The sequence below is a fragment of the Trachemys scripta genome, chromosome 8 (genome assembly GCF_013100865.1).
Source record: "Trachemys scripta elegans isolate TJP31775 chromosome 8, CAS_Tse_1.0, whole genome shotgun sequence".
Classification (NCBI taxonomy): domain Eukaryota; kingdom Metazoa; phylum Chordata; order Testudines; family Emydidae; genus Trachemys; species Trachemys scripta.
The window spans coordinates 47,098,229-47,117,909 of record NC_048305.1 but is presented as its reverse complement, the minus strand read 5'-3'; the positions used below and the strand labels follow the sequence as shown (position 1 = coordinate 47,117,909).

Below are 19,681 nucleotides of genomic sequence, written 5' to 3'. Positions count from 1 at the left end.
TACCTTGAAGCTATTTATACACTGTTATCCTGTCCTGTCCCAGAGCCCTCTCTTTTCTGGAGTATACAAATATAGCTTAGTCAGTCTTAGCCTCTTGAATCTTTATATTATTTTCCATGCCCTTATTTTTAGTTGCTCCACACACACAATATTCTAGCAGTAGTCGTCCCACCAAGGATGAGGTGAGAGACACTACCGCCCTCCCAATTTTTACATGTGATTCTACTGTGGCCTCGTGGCTAGGATGCTGAGACTTAGGAGACCTGAGTTCTAATCCTGGCTCTGCCATTGAGTAACTTTAGACATGTCACTTTATTGCTGTGGGCCTCAGTTTCCCCATCTGTAAAATGGGGACAATGATACCAACTTCCTTCATCAAGTGCTTTGAGATCTATGGATGAAAAATACAGTACAGGATCTAGCTATGTGTAGCGGGGTGGTTACCCCACTCCTGCCCTTAAGGGCTTAAAACAGCCCTGGGAGAGGACTGTGGCAGAGGAAAGGCTGGGCTGATTGGAAAGTAGCCACAGCTGTGGCTGGCTTAATGAGGGCCCAGCTAGCCCTTATAAAAAGGCTGTGAGCAAGAGGCCCAAGAGAAGCCTCTCTCCAGGCTGGGAGAGAGCAGGGCCTGGCTGCCGAGAAGCTCAGGGTACCTAGAGTAAGGCAGGGCTGGGGAAAGGCCAGAGGGGATGGGGCGCTCTCGGCTGGCAACTCCCCAGGCTGCAGGACCTTGTCCAAGGCCCCATAGAGGTACTGGGTTGTAGATAAAGGCAGCAGGTCCAAAACCCCCTTGCCTGTGATGAGTGGCTTATACTGCAGTCTGCCCCAGGGAGTGGGGGCTAGTTGGTGACTGGCAGTAGCCTATGACTGAGGCGAGGTGGGGATAGGGGGTGGGGGTTCCCTGGGGAGGGGAGACCCCGAGACTGAGGGGTGTACTGCCAGGGAGCAGCATCCTAGATAACGGGGCACCCGAATCCTGGGAGGGACACGGGGGTCAAGCAGCAGCGGCCTGCAGAGGACGCTCTGGACTGGAAATCGAGTTAATTCCCTGAGAGACCAGTAGGAGGTGCCACAGGGGTGAGTCCGCATGCTTACAGTAGGATTATACAGCCAAGAATGCAGTGGGAGTTCAGATAACACCCTGGGAAGAAGGTTACAGTGACAGGAGTGACTGCCTAAAGTCACACAGTGCATCTGTGGCCCAACCAGCACTGTGACCCGAGAGTCCTGCCTCCCCACCCCTCCACTAACAACACTACTCCCTTTGCCAGGCTGAAGAGACAGAGCAGGGTGCAGCTGCGTAACTACAGAGTCAGAGCTGGCAGCACTTGCATTGTGCTGCAGAAAGTGACCCAGGACAGGCTGGAGTCAGGGATAAAGAAGTATATCGCTGAAAGACACCAGAGAACTTAAACCTTCTCTGTTATGAACTGTGGGGCTGTTTGGTGTGTAGGTGAAAGGGCTGTGGAAATGGTGGGTGCATGGAAAACCCCATTGGCTTAGCAAATTCCTTCCCCCAAGGTGTTAGGGGCCCTCTGGGGACTGCTCTGTGCTAGATTGTCCTTGGCCCTGGGACAGGTGTGTCTTAAGGAGGGTAGGCAAGGAGCCATGCCCCAGAGCCCAGAGCAGCTCCAGTTTCTGCATGCAAAAGACAGCAGAAGCTGCTCTTTCCTAGCTATCGGGGGGGGGGGAGGGCACAAATGAGTCAAAGGTGCAGCCCCCTTAGTATAAGGCCACTGGGCCTGATTCTCCACAGCACTGCTCTAGCACACTGATGTCATGCTGTCAAGATCAACGGAGTAACACCAGCGTGTCACCAGGGTAGCGCTTGGAGAACAAGGCCCAGTCTCTTCAGCGGCGTTACTCCTCATTTCCCCTGTTGTGAGCGCAGAATCCCCCCCTGCATCTACTGGGGATACATGATGCATGGCGATGAATGAGGTGTTACTGGTGCTCCTTCGGGATGGCGTGCACAACTCACCACTTGTGAGTGACACAGCTGCTCCAAACACAGGCTAATAAAATGCATAAACCATGCCCAGGCCATGTCCTCGCCCCCCTTCCCCAGGCCTTGATCCAGAAAACCCCTTAAGCACGTGCTTAACTTTAAGCACGTGCTTAGCCCCATTGAAGTCAATGGAACCAGAGATTAGGCGGGTGGAGCAAAAAGAGAGGAACCTAAGCGTATAGCCCAGTACAAGGCCACTTGTGCCCAGCTGTGCCTTTCCTACTGCTGATAATTTGTGTACAGAAGCCTCATAGTAGCTGCTTGCCTGGGAGAATGTGCAACGGGCAGGTAAATTTAATGCTCACTTGTGTCACTCAGCAGCATTTCTCTCCCTCTGCTGTGCCTGACTCTCTGGGATTTCTCCTTCATGACCTGTCCCTGGTGCTGAATATTAACCCCAGGCTAACTCCAGCCAGTCATTTTCACTTAGGCAAAATACCCTGGACCCGGTTCTCAGTTACTCTGTTCCTGCACTTGGGGCAGAGATGGAGGGTCTCTAAGCCACCTCATATTCTGGATCTATGTGCACATTTGATCCCTGGCGTAAATTAGAGGTGCCTCAGGGCTGCTGGAATTTAAACTATTTCCCATGACTCCCTATAAGCCCCAGGAAGCAGAGAATAACCACAGAGCACTGCACGGCCACTGCACGACCAATCTACGCCAGGGGCCAGGAGTCAGAGCTGGTGTGGATCCCTTAGGCCAGCTCTGAGGATCGGGAGCCCTTAGACCAGGGAGGTTCCCTGGACTGGGATTTTCTGAGGGGGGTGTTGATAGTCCCTTTATACGGCCAGAGTGGCCTAATGGGGCCTTAGTGTAACTGGGAATCAGACCCACCATTGTTGGCATTAAGTTGGGAAGCCCAGTTACCACATGGGGTATTTCAGTCCACTCTTGGGCTGTCTTCACTGGCATCGAAACATCTTCCAAGCCAATACAAAATGCCCCTGGTCGCACCAGAAAGCATCTCTCATCATCTCAGCACAGTTACAGGGATGCCAACAAGGAGTGTAGGCCGGAAATGGACAATTGGTTTTTAAATAATAGGGTTCACACGAAGCTTAGTATGATAACAAATCAGCAACACCTACATACTTCTTCATGGCTGCCATAAAGCCTCTCACCTGCCAGTTTTAGCCAGGGCATGTATTTAACAATGGACTGAACAAAGCAATCACAAGCATGCTGTAGGGCAGAGGTTCTCAAACTGTGGTCCATGGACCACCATTGGGCCGCAAGCGCCATTCAGATGGCTCCCTCTAAGGTGCACGCCTGGATGGCTGCACACAAGACAATGAAGGGCCACCCACCTAATTAGTGGAGCCGCGCAGGGATGGCTCCACTAATTACTTGCCTGGACTCTGGAGAAGACGCACATGTAAGGTCAGGTGGTGGCCTTGGGGGGAATAGAGGGTAGGTGGGAGGGTGCAGTGAGGTGATAAGAGGGGGTGGGGGAATTTGGGATGTGCAGGGCTGTGGCAGCCAGAGAAAGAGGAAACTTCCCCAGCTCCAGGGCTGCAGCTGCCAGGGAGAGACGGCCCTCCTTCCCAGCCTCAGCTCTGTGGTGGGGGAGAGAACCCCCTCCTTCCCAGCCTCAGCTCTGTGGTGGGGGAGAGAACCCCCTCCTTCCCAGCCCCTGTTCGAGGGCTGCCACGGTGGGGGGGAGAAGGCACACCCATTGCACTAGAAAGCTAAGACTACTGATATTAAAATATGAGTTGTGTGCTTTTATATGTAGAACAAAAAAATGTTAATTATTATTAAGGTTTTTTTATATATAGCACCTTTATCCAAAGTGCTTTACAATAGTTAGCTAACAGTACAAACAACATTCAGAAAGATCATTAAGTGGTCCCCTGAGACCCTCAGCAATTTTCAAGTGGTCCACGAAAAAAAAAAGTTTGAGAACCACTGTTCTACGGTTTGATCCTGCCAGGGCCAATTATAGGCACATAACTAAAACAGGTTGAAAAAATTGGAAAAAAAATTTTGCAAAATAAAATTCCCATTTTTTTATTTGAATTTGAAATTTTGAAGACAATTTTTCATCAGTGTTGCAAATTGTGAATATTTTTGACTGTCACTCTCTGAAAAGTATTATTAAACACAAACACAAGCTGAAGAAGTATGCAGTATGTAATGAAATTAAAGCTGGGCGAAAGTTTTCGAACAAATACTTTATCAAACCAAAAATGCAGTTTTGGTCAACCCAAAATGAGTCACGAATTTGACACAAATAGTTTTGCCCGGCCCCAAAATGGCCAGAGGAGGAGGAGATTCTGTTAATCTTTTACCCCTCCCCTGTGACCAAGAAGCCCAGGGGTTAGAGCTTTCAGCCGAGGTGTAGGCGACCCAGATTCTCAGCCCCCAGCTGGAACAAACCTGATTCCCCAAAAAATTCCAAAAGAATTCAGATTTGATTCAACCCAAACTTTTTTTTTTCATTTTTTTGGAATTGCTACCAAACTGAAAAATCAATTATTCACCCAGCTCTAAATTAAATAGAAAAGGGCCTATTCTCCCCGTCCATATTAATGGGAGTTATTCAGGAACAATCAGAGGGCCTCTTTAGGTCAGATCCTTGTAAATGGCTAAACATGCACAGCTGAAAACTAAGTGTTCAAACTCAGTCATTCATCCCAGAAACAGAATGAGCTGTAGCAAAAGAACAGAGTCGCTGGTACCCACCTGAGGGCTGGTGTGCGCCACAAAATTCATGCCAGGAGCTGAAGACAGGGAAACAGAATGAGATCCAATGGATGAAGCGATGACTCTGTATGGCGAGCCTAGCGCACTTGCAGGCGACCCTATCGTGTTCATTGGAGACGCAAGAGTCCTCGAAGCACCCACTGGAGCCTCCATGTAGCTGGGATGGCCATCCACTGAATTCCCTGGGGAAAAGCTTGATGATGAGCTTACCGATGTAGAACTGGTGTGAACGGGGGAATCTAAAAGCACAGGAGAAAAGCCTTAGTAAAGGGACGGGGAAGGGAAAACAGACCAATATCTTCTCCATATCAGTCATAGTCTGGATCACCCTGTCGGAGTGGCTCATGAGCATGAGTGCCATCCTCAGGGCAGACTGCTACAAACCAGGCCACAAACCCCAAATTGGTTGTGAGTTCTATACTTCGATTTCACCAACCAAGTATCAAGTGTGAACTCCTCAAGCACTGTAACAGCCTTTATAATGGAGTCACAGACAGCCCCCGTGGGTACGCCGATCTGCCTTGTCACCCAGGTGAGCCTGCCTTTGTCATAGATGGACCCTTAGACCAAAAATCACAAAAATATTCAGGATCAGTCACTTACCCCGGGTCAATTTACCTCATGCCAAAGACTATACTTGTAGCCAATCCGATAGTAAGCTAACTAAAGATTTATTAACTAAACCCTGCTCTACACTACAAAATTACTTCAGTATTACTGCATCGCTCAGGGGTGTGAATAATCCACCCCCTAGCGAGGTAGTTATACCGACCTAAGCGCCCGTGTAGACATCACTAGGTCAATGGGAGAGCTTCTCCCTCAACATAGCTACCACCTCTTGCAGAGGTGGAGTTATTAAGCCAATGGGAGAGCTCTCTCCCGTCGGCTTAGAGCGTCTTCATTAGATGCGCTACAGTAGTGCAGCTGCAGCTGTAAATTTCTAGTGTCGACCTGCCCGAAGAAAAGAAACAAGACAGTTATTTACAAGGTTAAAGCAGGTAAATATATACTCACAAATGAGTTACAGTCTTAGGTTTCAAACAGTGATAGAAACTGCTGTAATGCGCAAGCTCTCTATGTTCTTTAGTGCTGACCCAAGCTGCCCAGCTGGAGATCCCTTGCTTCTCCTTAGAAGTCCTGCCCTTTCCCTAGAAGTCCAAGGTGCACAGGGGTCTTTGCTTATGTTAGGAATCTTTGCCCCTCAGAGTCCAAACAGCATAAGGGTAGTAATTTTTCTTGCCAGGGATTTTTATCCCCTTCCCCCAGAGCTCAACCTGATGGGACAAGGGTTTGTGCAGGTCTCCACTTCTTGGGTGTTGGTGGAGCAATCAACAAAGTCTTTTGGCCACTGTTCCAGGATGACTTGTCTGATGTCTGTGGGCCTTCTTTTGCTGGGCAGGAGGCGACACCTCTTGTGGTAAGCTAGTATCTCACACTCAGTAAGGCTTCTCGTCTGACTGGAGAGTTTGCAGTTTCAAAGCAAACACTTTTGTAGTTACAGAGCAAAACACTTAAATATTACCTTAGAGCATGGGATACAGATATTCCAAGTGAGATTAATGCAGGCAGCAACTCACAAACCGTTCAGAAAGTCCAAACACTAAACACATTTCTGTAAAGCCAATGCCTATTTTAAAAACGCTAACACACAGGTGAGCCAGACTGGTTTCCAGCTATGCGTTTGTCAGTGTTTAATGAGGCCTATGCATGAGCTGGCACCTGGTCTGCTAGCATCACACACCCATGGCAGTGTATACAGAAAGGATTGGAGCTGCACTGCTTGAGACCATTGGGGCATTTTGTCTGGTACCTCGTCTGGCCTCCCGCCATACCAGACCACACCACTGACCCATCTAGTCTTGCATTTCACCCCTCCATAAAAATTGAGCAGATTGTTGAACCTTCTAATCAACATCTTTCCTCCTGCAATTCCACATCAGATCACTGGTATCTCACCTCCTGCCGTATATCAGACCCTTGACCCATCTAGTCCGTATCTTGCCTCCCATGATACTGTTTGGGTCATTTGTCCATTTAGTTTGGTATCAAAATGCTCCAGTTTCAAGAGTTATGTCAGACTCTTATTACGACCTTTGCTTTGACTATCATGTTGGAAGATATGCTAAGGTAATCAGTGCCAAAAAAGCCGGAATTGAAAACTCACGCCAGTTTGCAAATTATATATCATTATCCTCTTCTGATGAATGAATGTGGTACTGATAAAAGCTCTTTGGTTGACATCTCAAGCTAAATCAGTGCAATGGATTCTGGGTAAGATTTCAAGTTACAGTACTTACAGTACCAAGATACACAGAGTCTGAAAAGTACCTTCATTTTTCTGCATTTAAAACTAGAACAAGTTAGCTGTGTTCCTCTAAATCCAACTGAACAACACAAAAAACAATAAATGGATCTCTCTGAGCTGAACATTTTTGGAAAGTGTGCCATGCTTAGAACAGGCTGATTGATTGGAGGACAGAAGGAATGAGTTAGATAACAGTCAAGGGCCTGTCTCCTGAGGGGAAAGTGTTCTTACTTGGAAACCATTAGAGAATAGGACATTTTCCTTATAATTTCTCTTCCAGCTGAAGAATCACTATATCCCCCACTGAGGATACTAAGGAAGAAACAAGTGAAGTGACTCCCTTAAGGTCACATAAGACTTTGGTAGGAGAGCTCAAATGAGAACACAGAAATCCTGCTTTTCATGCCTTTGCTCTACCTATTAATCAAGACCACCTCTCTTTGCCTTGAAGGCTTCTGTGGTTGTCATTGTATCCTTTTGGTATTTGTTCCTTTCCCAACGGGAGAATTGATCCAAAAAGCAAAAGTAAGAATTGACAAAGACCTTTTCCCCTCCCTGTGCAGAATTAAATCTGAAATGGGTTGATAACAGCAAAATCCAGTCCTCCTTGACTCTGACAAATGTCTTTAATGTTATTCAGGAAGCTGACCTTTTCCCGTCTTTATTGTGCAGCTTCCCTCTGAATCAGATTTGATTGTTACTTCAGGTAAAATAACAAACACTGTCACATAAACAACTTTGCAGCAATGTTAAAAGGAGAAAAGCTGCCTTACTTGCAAAGCCAACAGAAACCAACAGTCATGCTCTAAGCCAGTGGCTCTCAACCTTTCCAGACGACTGTACCCCTTTCAGGAGGCTGATATGTCTTGCATACCCCAATTTTCACCTCACTTGAAAACAACTTGCTGACAAAATCAGACATAAAAATACAAAAGTGTCACAGCACACTATTACTGACAAATTGCTGACTTTCTCATTTTTACCATATAATTATAAAATAAATCTCCTGGAATATAAATATTATACTTACATTTTGGTGTATAGTATATAAAGCAGTATAAACAAGTCATTGTATGAAATTTTAGTTTGTACTGACTTCGCTAGTGCTTTTTATGTAGCCTGTTGTAAAACTAGGCAAATATCTAGATGAGCTGATGTACCCCCTGGAAGACCTCTGCGTACCTTCGGGGGTACACAGACCCCAGTTGAGAACCACAATGCCAGCCATGGAAAATCAGTTGTGACGACCTTTCCTCTATGCACCCTCATCTCTCCACTCAGAGTGGAATACTCTAGGCATTAGGGTTCTGCTTTGAGAAACCAACAGAAAAAATACCACTCCACTGAAAGGTTAATGGTAGGTAATGCAGACCACAGATGGGCCAGCTAGATCAGAAAACATTAAAGATGGAAAATCAGACAGCAAATCTAAGGCTGCTAGTGCGGTGAAGAGAAATGACCACACATTGTGAAATAAGAGTTCAGTCCCAAGCCTTGCTACAGATTTCCTGTGTGACCATGGGCAAGCTCATTTCACCTCTCTGGGCCTTGCTATCCCCAGCTGGCAAATGGGGACAATAATGCTTACCTGTGCCTTACAGGGTTACTGGGAGGCTTAATTCATTAATGTGTGTTAAAAGTATTGAGAGTCTCGCTGCTATAGGAAATGAGTATCTTGGTCTGATAAAATGATGAAATCTATCTATCTATCCAGGTACTTACACAGCCACCATCATTGCAGTATCTGAACCCCTTGCAAACACCAGTGAATTTATCTTCACATCTTTCCTGTCAGCTAGAGAAGTATTATTGTTCCTTATGCATATATAACAAACTGAGGCACAGGAAGATTAAATGACTAATGGCTTGTCCACATAGGGAAACTGACTCAAACAGCTATTCTGGAATAGCTCCCTTTGTGGACTCTTTATTTCTGAATAAAAGTCACTTTATTCCAAAATAATTAGTGTGCTTCCAAAGGGGAGTAATTATTTTGGAATAAAATCACTTCTATTCTGGAATAGAGTGGTCATACAAGCATCTCTTCTACCATAGCTTATTCCAGTCCATTTCCCTATGTAGACGAGCCCTAAGGTCACATACCAAGACTCTAGGAAAGCCATGAATTGAATCCAGGCCTCCAGAATGCCAGTCCAGTGCCTTAACTTCAAGACCAACCTTCCTCCCTTTTGTCCAAAAAATTTACAAATCAGTTTATACACAGTAAAGCTCTGAACATCCTTCACAACACCCACCCATAAATTGTTTTATTAGGTAAGTGAGCCATGGTATGTGCCAAGTATGAGGACAGTGAGGGGACAAACTGGGCCGGCTCCAGGGTTTTGGCCGCCCCAAGCAGCCAAAAAAAAAAGCCGCTATCGCGATCTGCAGTGGTAATTCGGCGGGAGGTCCTTCGCTTCGAGGCGGAGTGAGGGACCGTCCGTCGAATTGCCGCCGAATACCTGGATGTGCCGCCCCTCGCCAGAGCGGCCGCCCCAAGCACTTGCTTGACAAGCTGGTGCCTTGGAGCCGGCCCTGGGGACAAAATATCTAATATCCTACACTGCAAACACAGATGCACTGCCACTCTTGTAGTCTCTAAGCATGCCTAGATCTGACATGGATCAAACTGATAATGACAATTGGGAAGATCCCAGGTCCAATGTCGCTAACACCTGCTAAGACAGAATACAAATACGTATTTCATGGATCAGGGAGGATTCCTGGAGAAAACGAGATTAAAGTGGACCTCGCTCTATTGGCTAAAGAAATTGAAGATAGAAAATTTAGGGGTAATTGTCAAATTAGATGACCCTACCAAGGGGATAAACTTCCTGGTGGTCATGCAGAAATCATGCACATTAGAATGATGACAGTGCCTAAATCCACAAGACCGGAACAGAGCTGTCAAGCAACGGGATAACATTTGATAAGGTAACAAAATTGGCTGATGCATCCTGTGTGCCAGATGGCAGATAAAACTGGACAAAGAAAGCTCACTGCTAACCACAGTTAATACTCCACATGTAGAGCTGGCTGTACTTGTTCAAAGTAAATGGGCTGAATTTTTATAGAAAAACGCTGTTTTTTCCACCCAAAGAATAAAAATGGTGAAAAAATTGTTAACGTCGTCTACATTTTTTGGTCTCCCCTAAAATTTTCTGCAATAATTTTTATCCAAAATGTTATTGAAATTTTGCATTTATCAAAAAAACTGTTTCAGAAAATAAAAACGAAGCATTTATAAGCAGTTCGGTAACTGTTTTTATAGCATTTTTTATTTTTAGTTTTTTAACCCAGTGAAATGGAAACAATTAAAAAAAATTACAAAATTAAAACCAGAAACTATTTAGATCATCTCTACCCACAACAGCGATATGGATGCACCTGCTCATTCCTCAGTATTCATTCATCCTAAGAAGTGTTTCAAAAAGAAAATGAACTAAAGACACACTGAGCTCTGTGGGCTACAGCCATTGGTGATGACATACATTGGTGTTGAGAGCTGTGGCAGAGGAAATGCTGCGGAGTGACAAAAGGGAAGAACTGCTCCTGGTACTTTGTGCACCTTTTCAAGCATGCACTTTTTGTAACGCTTATCGGCAGAAGAGCATAACAGCAGCAAAGACCCCACTGTGCATCTGTGGTCATGAGATATTTTGCAGACAGTGTTGCCACCTCTCGCAAATTTATCAAGGATGTCACTTTTTTTTTTGAAGTCTCTCAGAGTTCTGAGGGTATGGGGGAATCTCAGCTTTCATGAAAGACCAAAAAATTATTACAACATTTGTGGGTTGTTTTTTAAATTCCAGCTCGTGGTGTCATGTTAATATGTGAGAATCTCTACTTGCATTGCTTAAAAAAGTAACTTTCTAGCTCTCCTGACTATAGAGAAAAGCTTGAAAACATGAACCCTAAAGATTCAAAATCCAGACGGCAAATAAAAAAAAAGTTTCAAAAATCTCATGATTTTGGGGGACTGACTCATGACTTTTGGGCTGGCAATACTGCACGCCATTAAACGTCTCCGTGCGTGCGTGCATGTGTGTATGAGTGAGCACCCATATAGGTGACTGGCTTCAGAGAACAAGAGAAAAGGGGGTCAAGTGAGATCCAGCCAAAGCATCAGCAGAGCAACTGAGGATAAATATGTTGGTCACGTGATTCAGCAGTGGCTATCAAGCCCAACCCTGCAGTGATAGCAGCAATCACTAAGAGGAGGCCACCAGGGAATCGTGTAGAGCTAGATAAGATGTCAAGGATGTTGATTTTACCTCTCCACATTCACATCGCACCTTGCAGGAGTTTTGTCACCACTAAAGTCTCCTTCTGAAAGTGTCAGTGTTTCAATCAGACACCCAGCAAGACATTACCTTGACCCAAATGAAAAAACTGATTGCCAATGCAAGCAAACACTGGCGTAATATGATCTCAATAAAGAGGCAGTCGTTCAGGTGGACATATCTAAGAGAGAACTGGTGGCTGCTACTACTGTACTGCAAAACACCACTGGCTTTCTGTTTATGTCCAAGTCTCTCCCATCCATGGAAATACAACTCTGCACAGATTGAAAAGAGCAGCGTGAAACAGCGGTCTGCTGGGCAGGGAGAGATAGCGCTGTGGGGGAGAAAATTCACAGTGGAGTTTTAGCACAAGCCTTTCAAAGCAATCATGGACAAAAAAAAAGTACAGAAAACCACCAGCTCGCCGAAGAATGGTATTGCGCTTGCAGAAGTATGACACTGTGGTTAAACACAGAGCAAGAACGGATATGGCAGATGGTTTGTGTCAGGGTTTGACACTATGAAACAGTTGTTCGAGGCCAAGTGTATTTAGCTGAAGAAGAGCTGTGTGTAAGCTGGAAAGCTTGACTCTCTCACCAACAGAAGTTGGTCCAATGAAAGATATTACCTCCCCCACCTTGTGTCTCTCATATCCTGGGACCGACACGCCTACAACACCACTGCAAACGGTTTGGCTGTGTCAGGCAAGACATTGTCAGTGAAGAAATTGGACTAAGCAAGAGCTCCCAGTGTCTACATGGCTGGAGACTATCAGTGCTGGTTGGTCAAAAGGAAAACGATGGGGGTCAACCACACGTGAGAGAGCTTTAGACACTGAGCAAGAAACTACCCTTCACAGAACTTTGTGGCTGCTCGGACAGGCTTCTGTGGAGCACACGGCAAAAAGAAAGGTTTATTTGGACTCCAGCTGCGTTGTTTGAATTACTGTTAATGCACAATGACTTATAGGAACCTGAAGAATGGATGGCTCAAGGAACTACCATTGGCACCCAAGACCCTGTGACCCACTGTTTCTCATCAGCATGGGGTTAGCAGCAACCAAAAGCTGCTGCTATTAGCCTCTTCAGGTGGCACCACACTGAAGCATAGGGATGAGATCCTTACCCCACTGAAGTCAATGGGAGTTTTGCCCAGTCATAAATTAAGAGAGTAGTCTCACACTTAGGAGTCAGGGGCACGCTTAAGATCTAGTTCCAGCAATACCGCTGACTCACTGTGTGACCCAGGGCAAGTCACTTCACCTCCCTGTGCCTCAGCTTCCTCATCCATAAAATGGAGACAATACTCCTGAGGTGTTAGGCTTTAGCATCTGTAAGGTGCTTTAAGATTCTCAAGTGAAAATGTCATAATTTGTATCACAGTAAGGCCTAGAGGCCCCAGTCAAGATCAGGGCCCCACTGTGCTAGGTGCTGTACAGACACATGGTAGGAGATAGTCCCTGCTCCAAAGAGCTGACAGTCTAAACATACACAGGAAGCATTATTGACACCATTTTACAAACAAGGAGCTGAGGCACAGCGAGACTAACTGACATAACCAAAATCACACAACAAGTAGGTGGCAGAACCAGGAATTGAATATAAGTCTCCAGCATCACAGCCCAACCATCTTGCAAGTGTAGCATGTATAGCATTGTTATGGTGGCAATCACTAGATGGCGCTGTAACACATAGTTTTGCACATTCTTTTTGTTAGCAGGCAAGCAGTGTACTTTCTTTGACAAAACACTGTAGTTGGTTTGCTGATGTAGTTGGTTTGGGGGAGCTATTGCAAACAGCAAGAGTGTTTGTCATTAGCCTTAACCTCTCTCGCTAGAGTCAATTTTTGGTGCAGATTTCTTTGCTGGGACCTGAGTAATGGGGTTTGGGTGAGAATCCTGAATGAGGGGATGGTCTGTGTGCAGTTTGCGACCACCCCTCTTCCAAGACAGGTGTATGTAGCGTAAATAAAACAAATTACACTAGCAAAGTACTCAGGCTCCACATCCCTGATTTTTCCAACAGGAAACTGATCGATCAACAAGACCCTGACACTTGTAACAGCTCCACAGAGGGACAGCAGGATTATTCTTATCCTTCAGTTAGCAAAGAGAAAATTTCAGCCTAGAGGGGATGGGGAGAGTCAAGTGGCCCAGCAAGAAGATGACTTGCTGTAGAGACTATGATGTTATTGTGGAGGTGAATAGACACTAAATCCGGGGGGAAAAAATCCTCTGCACCAGCACCAGCCTCGAGGGATTGAAATCTCAGCCTTTCCCGACGACTTTGGTACACATGACATTTAAAATAGGCTAACGTGGTCCCAGAGTCTGTCCGTCAGGTAATGAAACATGACAAGTGAATCCTGGAAATTCTGCACGACTGCAACGTATCAGTGTGAAGGGGAAGGGCAGGCCATTGGCTGAGCAAAACAAGAATCCCAGCTCCATTGCAGTTTCAGGGAGGGGAAAGAGCTCAGATCTATCTGCCCCAGCTCTCACCCTCCTACAGGAAAGCCTGGCTTAATTTTCATATTTACTGGACTCCAGATTAGATTTGCAGCCACCCACCAAACATAAGGCCTGATTTTCCCTGACGCATGTTGGTTTCACGCTGGTGTAACTCCGCTGACTTCATTTACACCAGCATCAGAAAAAGATGAACTGAGCCCTTATCCTTCTGTAGCATTTATTAGCTCAGGAATGGCTGGACACAAGTTACAAGAGCAATACGATGATGTTAACTCTTTAGCGTCTGAATACTCTGCAGGAACACAGCCAGGTATTGCCATGCTGGAAGAGACCACAGATATTCTGGTATCCTGCCTCTGGCAGTGGCCGATACCTGATGAAGGAGAGCCAACAGTGCAATAGTGCACAACATTTCTTCCCATCTCCTAGAGATTAGCTGACACTCTGCAGCACACAGTCTGGTGACCCTGTCTGAGCATGGATAACTACAAATGTGGTTAGCGCAAGCATAAAAGTATCCAGCCCTTTGTAAATGCAGCTCCAATAAGTTCCAGATCCAGGACTGGGTCTGTTTGTTTATTTATTTTCAGTCATTGATCAAATGTTTAAATGCTGAAGTTAAAGGGAGGTGTTGAGTGAGTACTTTGCCTGTCTTGGAAATTACAGCACATTTGTCTGCCTCAGACAGCAACAGTTGGTTTTGAAATTCATGTGTAGATTAAATACATTGCTACAGCAAAAAGATAGGGGCTGGGGAGGAGATTAGCGATGGCTAAAATCTGCCCTACTGGCAGAAAAATACCTGACAGGAAAGCCAATAAATACTTGATTTTAAACATTTTAATAACATTACAGCTTAAGGCCAGCATGACCTATGGTACCACCTTTACCAGCCAGCTACTGAGACACAGGAAAAGAACAAAAAGCTTTGATTCTCAGGTTTTGTTGGAGGGGAGGGGGCGGGTTTAGCTATTGGTGTGGTGCTGGTGCACCCATGTAAACCATTTGAACCCGATTTAGGCTGCACCAGTGCAAGTCACGATTTACATCAATGCACTCTACGCTGGGATTTTGCCGCAACATAGGTGTGCTACACAGGTGACTAATCCTCCATATGGACAAAGCAAAGGTGTCCAAATTCAGAGAGCTAAAAGATCAGCCCTTATTCACAAGCCACATTCCACCCATCAGAGGGCAGTCACATGTGCACGCTCACTCACACAAATATCAAACGCACCGTGCACGAAAACAAGCATATAATGCAGGGACCTGAGTTAGAACCGATTAAACTGGCCAGGTTTGCACACCTGCCTGCTTCTTGACATGTGTAAAAATATAGTAAATGGGAAACTACGGAAATTACAGCTCTACAAGTGAGAAGTCACTGAAAGCTGAGCACTTGACCAGAGAAACAAGGCTTTTTTAGTCAGGCTTTTGTTGTCAAGTTTGCTTTTGCTAATGTCTATTTAACCATTTAATGTCCAATACCTAATATACTCTTGGGAGAAAGGATGGCTGTGTTAAAGATTCGACTGTCCCTTCAATTAAGTTGTAAAAGCCCATAAGAAACATCTCTGAGACTCTCTAGAAGTCCACCAGTAGGTCTAGGAATGACCAGATTTGCCAGTCCTGATATTTCTAAGGATCTTTTCGGGCTCAAGCTCTTTTTAAAAAATCATTTGTAGCTTGCTTCTAAGAGACTATATATCTTGGAAATGGTTAATTTCTATGGAAAAAGAGATCCAAGACTTTGCTTCCCAAGACAACTGTGCCTTATCTGACACATAACTAGAAAATATTTACAGCAGGTCTTAATTCTCAAAGGACCAGAAAGTACTAAGAAAATCCTTGGAGGTGTGCACAGAAGAACACAGTGGGAAGGTCAAAACAAGAAGAGAGAGCTTCTCAGACACAGGAAGTGTGGGAACCTTCCACTGAGTCTACTGCTTGACAGACATCCACCCTTATGGGAAAGTCTTGTAGAAAAAATAACCAGGATAAAACCAATAAGGTGCTATCAAAATATAATACAGTTCTATTGAAAGGACTTTAAAAGCTAACTGCAATCCAAGAGGAGTTTTGCCATTGGCCTCAAAATGGCCAGGATTTCATCCATAGAAATGAACAGAAAACAAGACATTTTCTATACGTTTTTATAGCCATCCAACAAAATTCTATAGAAGAGAGAAAATTTTCTATTAAATTCTACAGGATGGTTTTAAAACAATCCTATAGAAAGGTTATTGTTTTTTACACAATCCTACAGGACTAAGGGCAGCATCAATCTCTATGCATCAACTCTACTATTCAATAAATAATGCATACTTCCCATGACAGATGACCATCGCAGGGGGAAAGCGATGTTATACAGCACCTTCTTTCACACACACCCTGGAAATCTGAGTAGATCGTGCAATGGTTAGAAGAAAAAATAAAATAAACTTGAGGAAAGGAAGACAGTTTCCCCAGGTGGTCGTGCCTGTTTGAGTTGTGGAGATATCTGCATTCTCCTTTGGCACCATTAGAAGTAAAATATGGTGCACTGTTGTGATAAGAATATAGAGGAGCTCACAGCAGCTCTTATGTGTTCCCAACTCCTTCTCTGCTGGGTTTCCCAGCTCAAACCATGCTAACCCTATTCGCTGAGTTGCCTTCATCTTTTGCCATCTTCCTCTGCTCAGGCCAGAGTTCCTCTCATTTCCCATAGTGTTCCTTTCTCCAGGCTCAAATCTGCACTGTCCCATTGAAAAGACCTGGTCCCCTCCAGCCCATTCCACTCTGAAGTTCAGATCCACTCTGCAGCATCACAGAAGCTGCCCTGCTCAGCCACGTCTCTCCGGCACTCTGAGGATGTCTACACTGCAGCTGGGCATGTGCCTCCCATCACGGGTAGCTGGATTTGTGTTAGCGTCACTCAAGCTAGAAATGCGGACATGGCATCTCCAGCTGTGACTCAGGCTATACCACGAGAGCAGCCATGCAGCCAATCAGAACGATCAGCAAATCAAGGATTTCCTGGCCTCTCTCTTCCTTCCCTGGTTTTCACAGTCCCAAAGGTCTCCTCTCCCTGACGCTATACAGTAGCTGCCTTTTATTCATTGGCTCAAGTGGGTGGAGAATAAAATTCAGGAATCCTGCAGGCAGCAGTAACACATTTGGACTTCATTCCAGAAAAATGTAGGAGTCTGAGCCCGCCTGTGAATTATAGCACAGTGCCAGCTCTGTTGGAGTTCAGGTTGAGCATCGCTTTTTGTAAAGGTCGCCCGTTCTAAGCACTCTGAAGTTCACATTCTTAATGGGATTGTCTGGAAATTTGCTGTGTCTCATGTTGGTGCAGAGTAGGAATAGCAGACCAAGTTTGGGATAATTTAAGCAGGGGGTTTCCAAGAAACAGCCCTCTCCCCAAATCAGCTGTTTACAAAATCACCTGGTTCTTCTATTTATTTATTTATTGCATGCACCAGGGGCACAAACTGTGGCTCAAATTTTTCCCAAATTTGATCCCAATTGGGGACTGATCTCAGCCAGTGCGTGGCACCCACTGCCCTTTTGGGGAAGCAATACTGGAAAAGTCAAAGGGTAAAGATTGTAACTCCAAGTTGGCACAAGCTGAACCAATGCACCTAGACGACTGAAATGCTTATGAGCAGCAGGACTGGGCTCTCTTGAAGCCAGAGGCTTTGCAGGCAGTCTGTTGTGCCAGTAACTGTGTGGCTCAAGGTGACATCCTGTGGGGCGTGAACCTGAACTGACATTTTGAGCACTGCCCTTGGCAGTTTTCAGAGGACTTGTGCTATGCCTTGGCTACCATTGCACTGTGTGGGGGCAGCAATTTCCCACACAAAAGAGTGGAAACTCAGAGATTTTAAGGTCAGAGGGGACCGCTCTGATCATCGAGTGAGACCTCCTCCAGAAAACAGGCCAGAGGCCCGTCGCTTCTGGTTGGGCAGGAGCATCTTTTCTAGAAAGAACTCCAGTCTTGATTTAAAGGCTTTCACACATGCTCACGAGTCTACCACATCCCTGGGTAAATCATTTGAATGGTTAATTACTCCATTGCACCTTATTTCCAATCTGAATCTGTCCAGCCACTGCTTCTTGTTATGTCCTGGCCTGCTAGTTACAAGAGGCATCCACTGTTCCGTTACAAATGTGTGGCTACCACCACTTCGAGCTGCAGAGACCAGAGAATTCTTGTCCTTCTGTTCCAAACACCACAACCCTCTAGCACACAAGGTACAAGAGAATCTCTCCTGTGGCTGTAGCATTTGAACGTATATCTATGGCTTCTGGAGGTATACGTTATGGAAATCCCATGTTAAAGTATTGATCTTTTAAGAGACTTTTATTGGTATGTGCATCTCCAGCACCACAATGCCCCCTACTGAATTGTTTGCAGCACCGCTGCTTGCAGCGCCTGGGTTTTCCTGGGAGTTTTCCTAGTCAAAGATTGACCTGGCCTAACCCTATTTAACTTGGGAGAGCTGACAAGATTTCAGCCTGAGGCGGCATGGCTGCAGGCCAAGCTAGATGAGTACTTATAAAGGGGACTTTGTGGGAAAGCCAAATAGTTCTCATCTCCGAGCGAGTATGCCAACGAGCATCAGCAGAAAATGAGACAGCCACTGCAGCACCCCTTGGAGCCATATTCTTTATCACATGTATCCTTTTAACAAATAAAAACATGTACATTTAAAAAACTTTTCCAATACTCCCAGCCTATACAGTGAGAATGGATGAGTCCATGGAACATCCTTATCACATGAGACGACACCTTGTGTCTAGGAGGATACGTTGCAGCAGGACAGCTAATGGAGTGACCCACGTGGCTGATGATTCTTTGAGGCGTTGTTTGCAAATAAGGCAAATTCCCACAATATTGCAGGGATCGTTGTGGTAAGAGCCTCTGAGACTGAAGTAGAAAAAAACTGTTTTGTTACCAAGCTCAACAATGGACAGGTTTCTTTTGGGTTTTAGCTGGACTTCAGTCATTCCATAGTGAAACCCCAGAGCATCCACCAAGTCAACCCTCACTTCTTCCCTGAGGCAGGGAAATCTGTCCCTCCCCAAACAGAGTTCAAGGACATGCCACGAATTGGAACATCTCCTCTCCTCTGTGTTGGTTATTCCCACTTAGAGAAGAATGGGCCCACAGTATCTTTGATTTAGAGGAATTAGGGCAATCAAATGTAACGTCTTGGCTCCTGCAATGGTCAGGAAGGATTTCTCACCTCCCCCAGTACCTTTACTACCTGAACTGCAAGTTTTCACAAACAGCTGCCTTAGACAAATCCTCCACATCAGCTAGCCATAAAAAAGATCACAGATTAAGGGCTTTGAAAGAGGACAAAAACAATTGATAAGCCAGGAAATTATGGAAAGGCAAAGGTGGTGGCTAGGACACCCCTGGAGGAAAGAACCAACCAACGTAACAAGACAGGCATTGGACTGGGTTCTCCAGAGCAAGAGGTGACAGGGTAGACCCAGGACAACTTGGAAACATACAACAGAAGCAGAAAGGAAACATATCAACATGACTAGGGAAGAAGCTACGAGTAGGTCTACACTTATGGTGGTGTATAGGGTACAGACACAGCATGTCCATATAGCAGGGGTATAAAGAACAGTATAGATGGTGAGGCACAGCTTAGGCAAGTAGAGTAGAGCAGAAGGTCCTACAGGCCTGAACCCCCGGGTGCATACTCCACACAGCTCTCTACATGCCCAAGCAGCTCCCACCTCTGTGCTATTTTTAGCAGTATAGTGTCCCGCTGCCTCCTGGCTACCGGAACCTCTTACTGCCGCATGTAACTACACACCATAGTGATTTTGGATGCAATCTGACTTTCACTGTGTCATGTAGCTACATGAACCCTACATGCCACCACAAGTACAGACAAGCTCTA

At 45.4% G+C, this 19,681-nt stretch overlaps 1 protein-coding gene across 4 annotated transcripts in view; it reads right to left on the bottom strand.

Moving 5' to 3' along the window:
• The window catches only part of RXRG (retinoid X receptor gamma), a 105,168-nt gene that overhangs the window by 27,338 nt on the left and 58,149 nt on the right, over nt 1-19,681 (bottom strand). For all 4 annotated transcript variants that reach the window (XM_034779537.1, XM_034779538.1, XM_034779539.1 and 1 more), the window contains exon 2: nt 4,697-4,956. In XM_034779537.1, the coding sequence (XP_034635428.1) occupies nt 4,697-4,956 (260 nt within the window). The remainder of the gene's footprint in view (nt 1-4,696; nt 4,957-19,681) is intronic.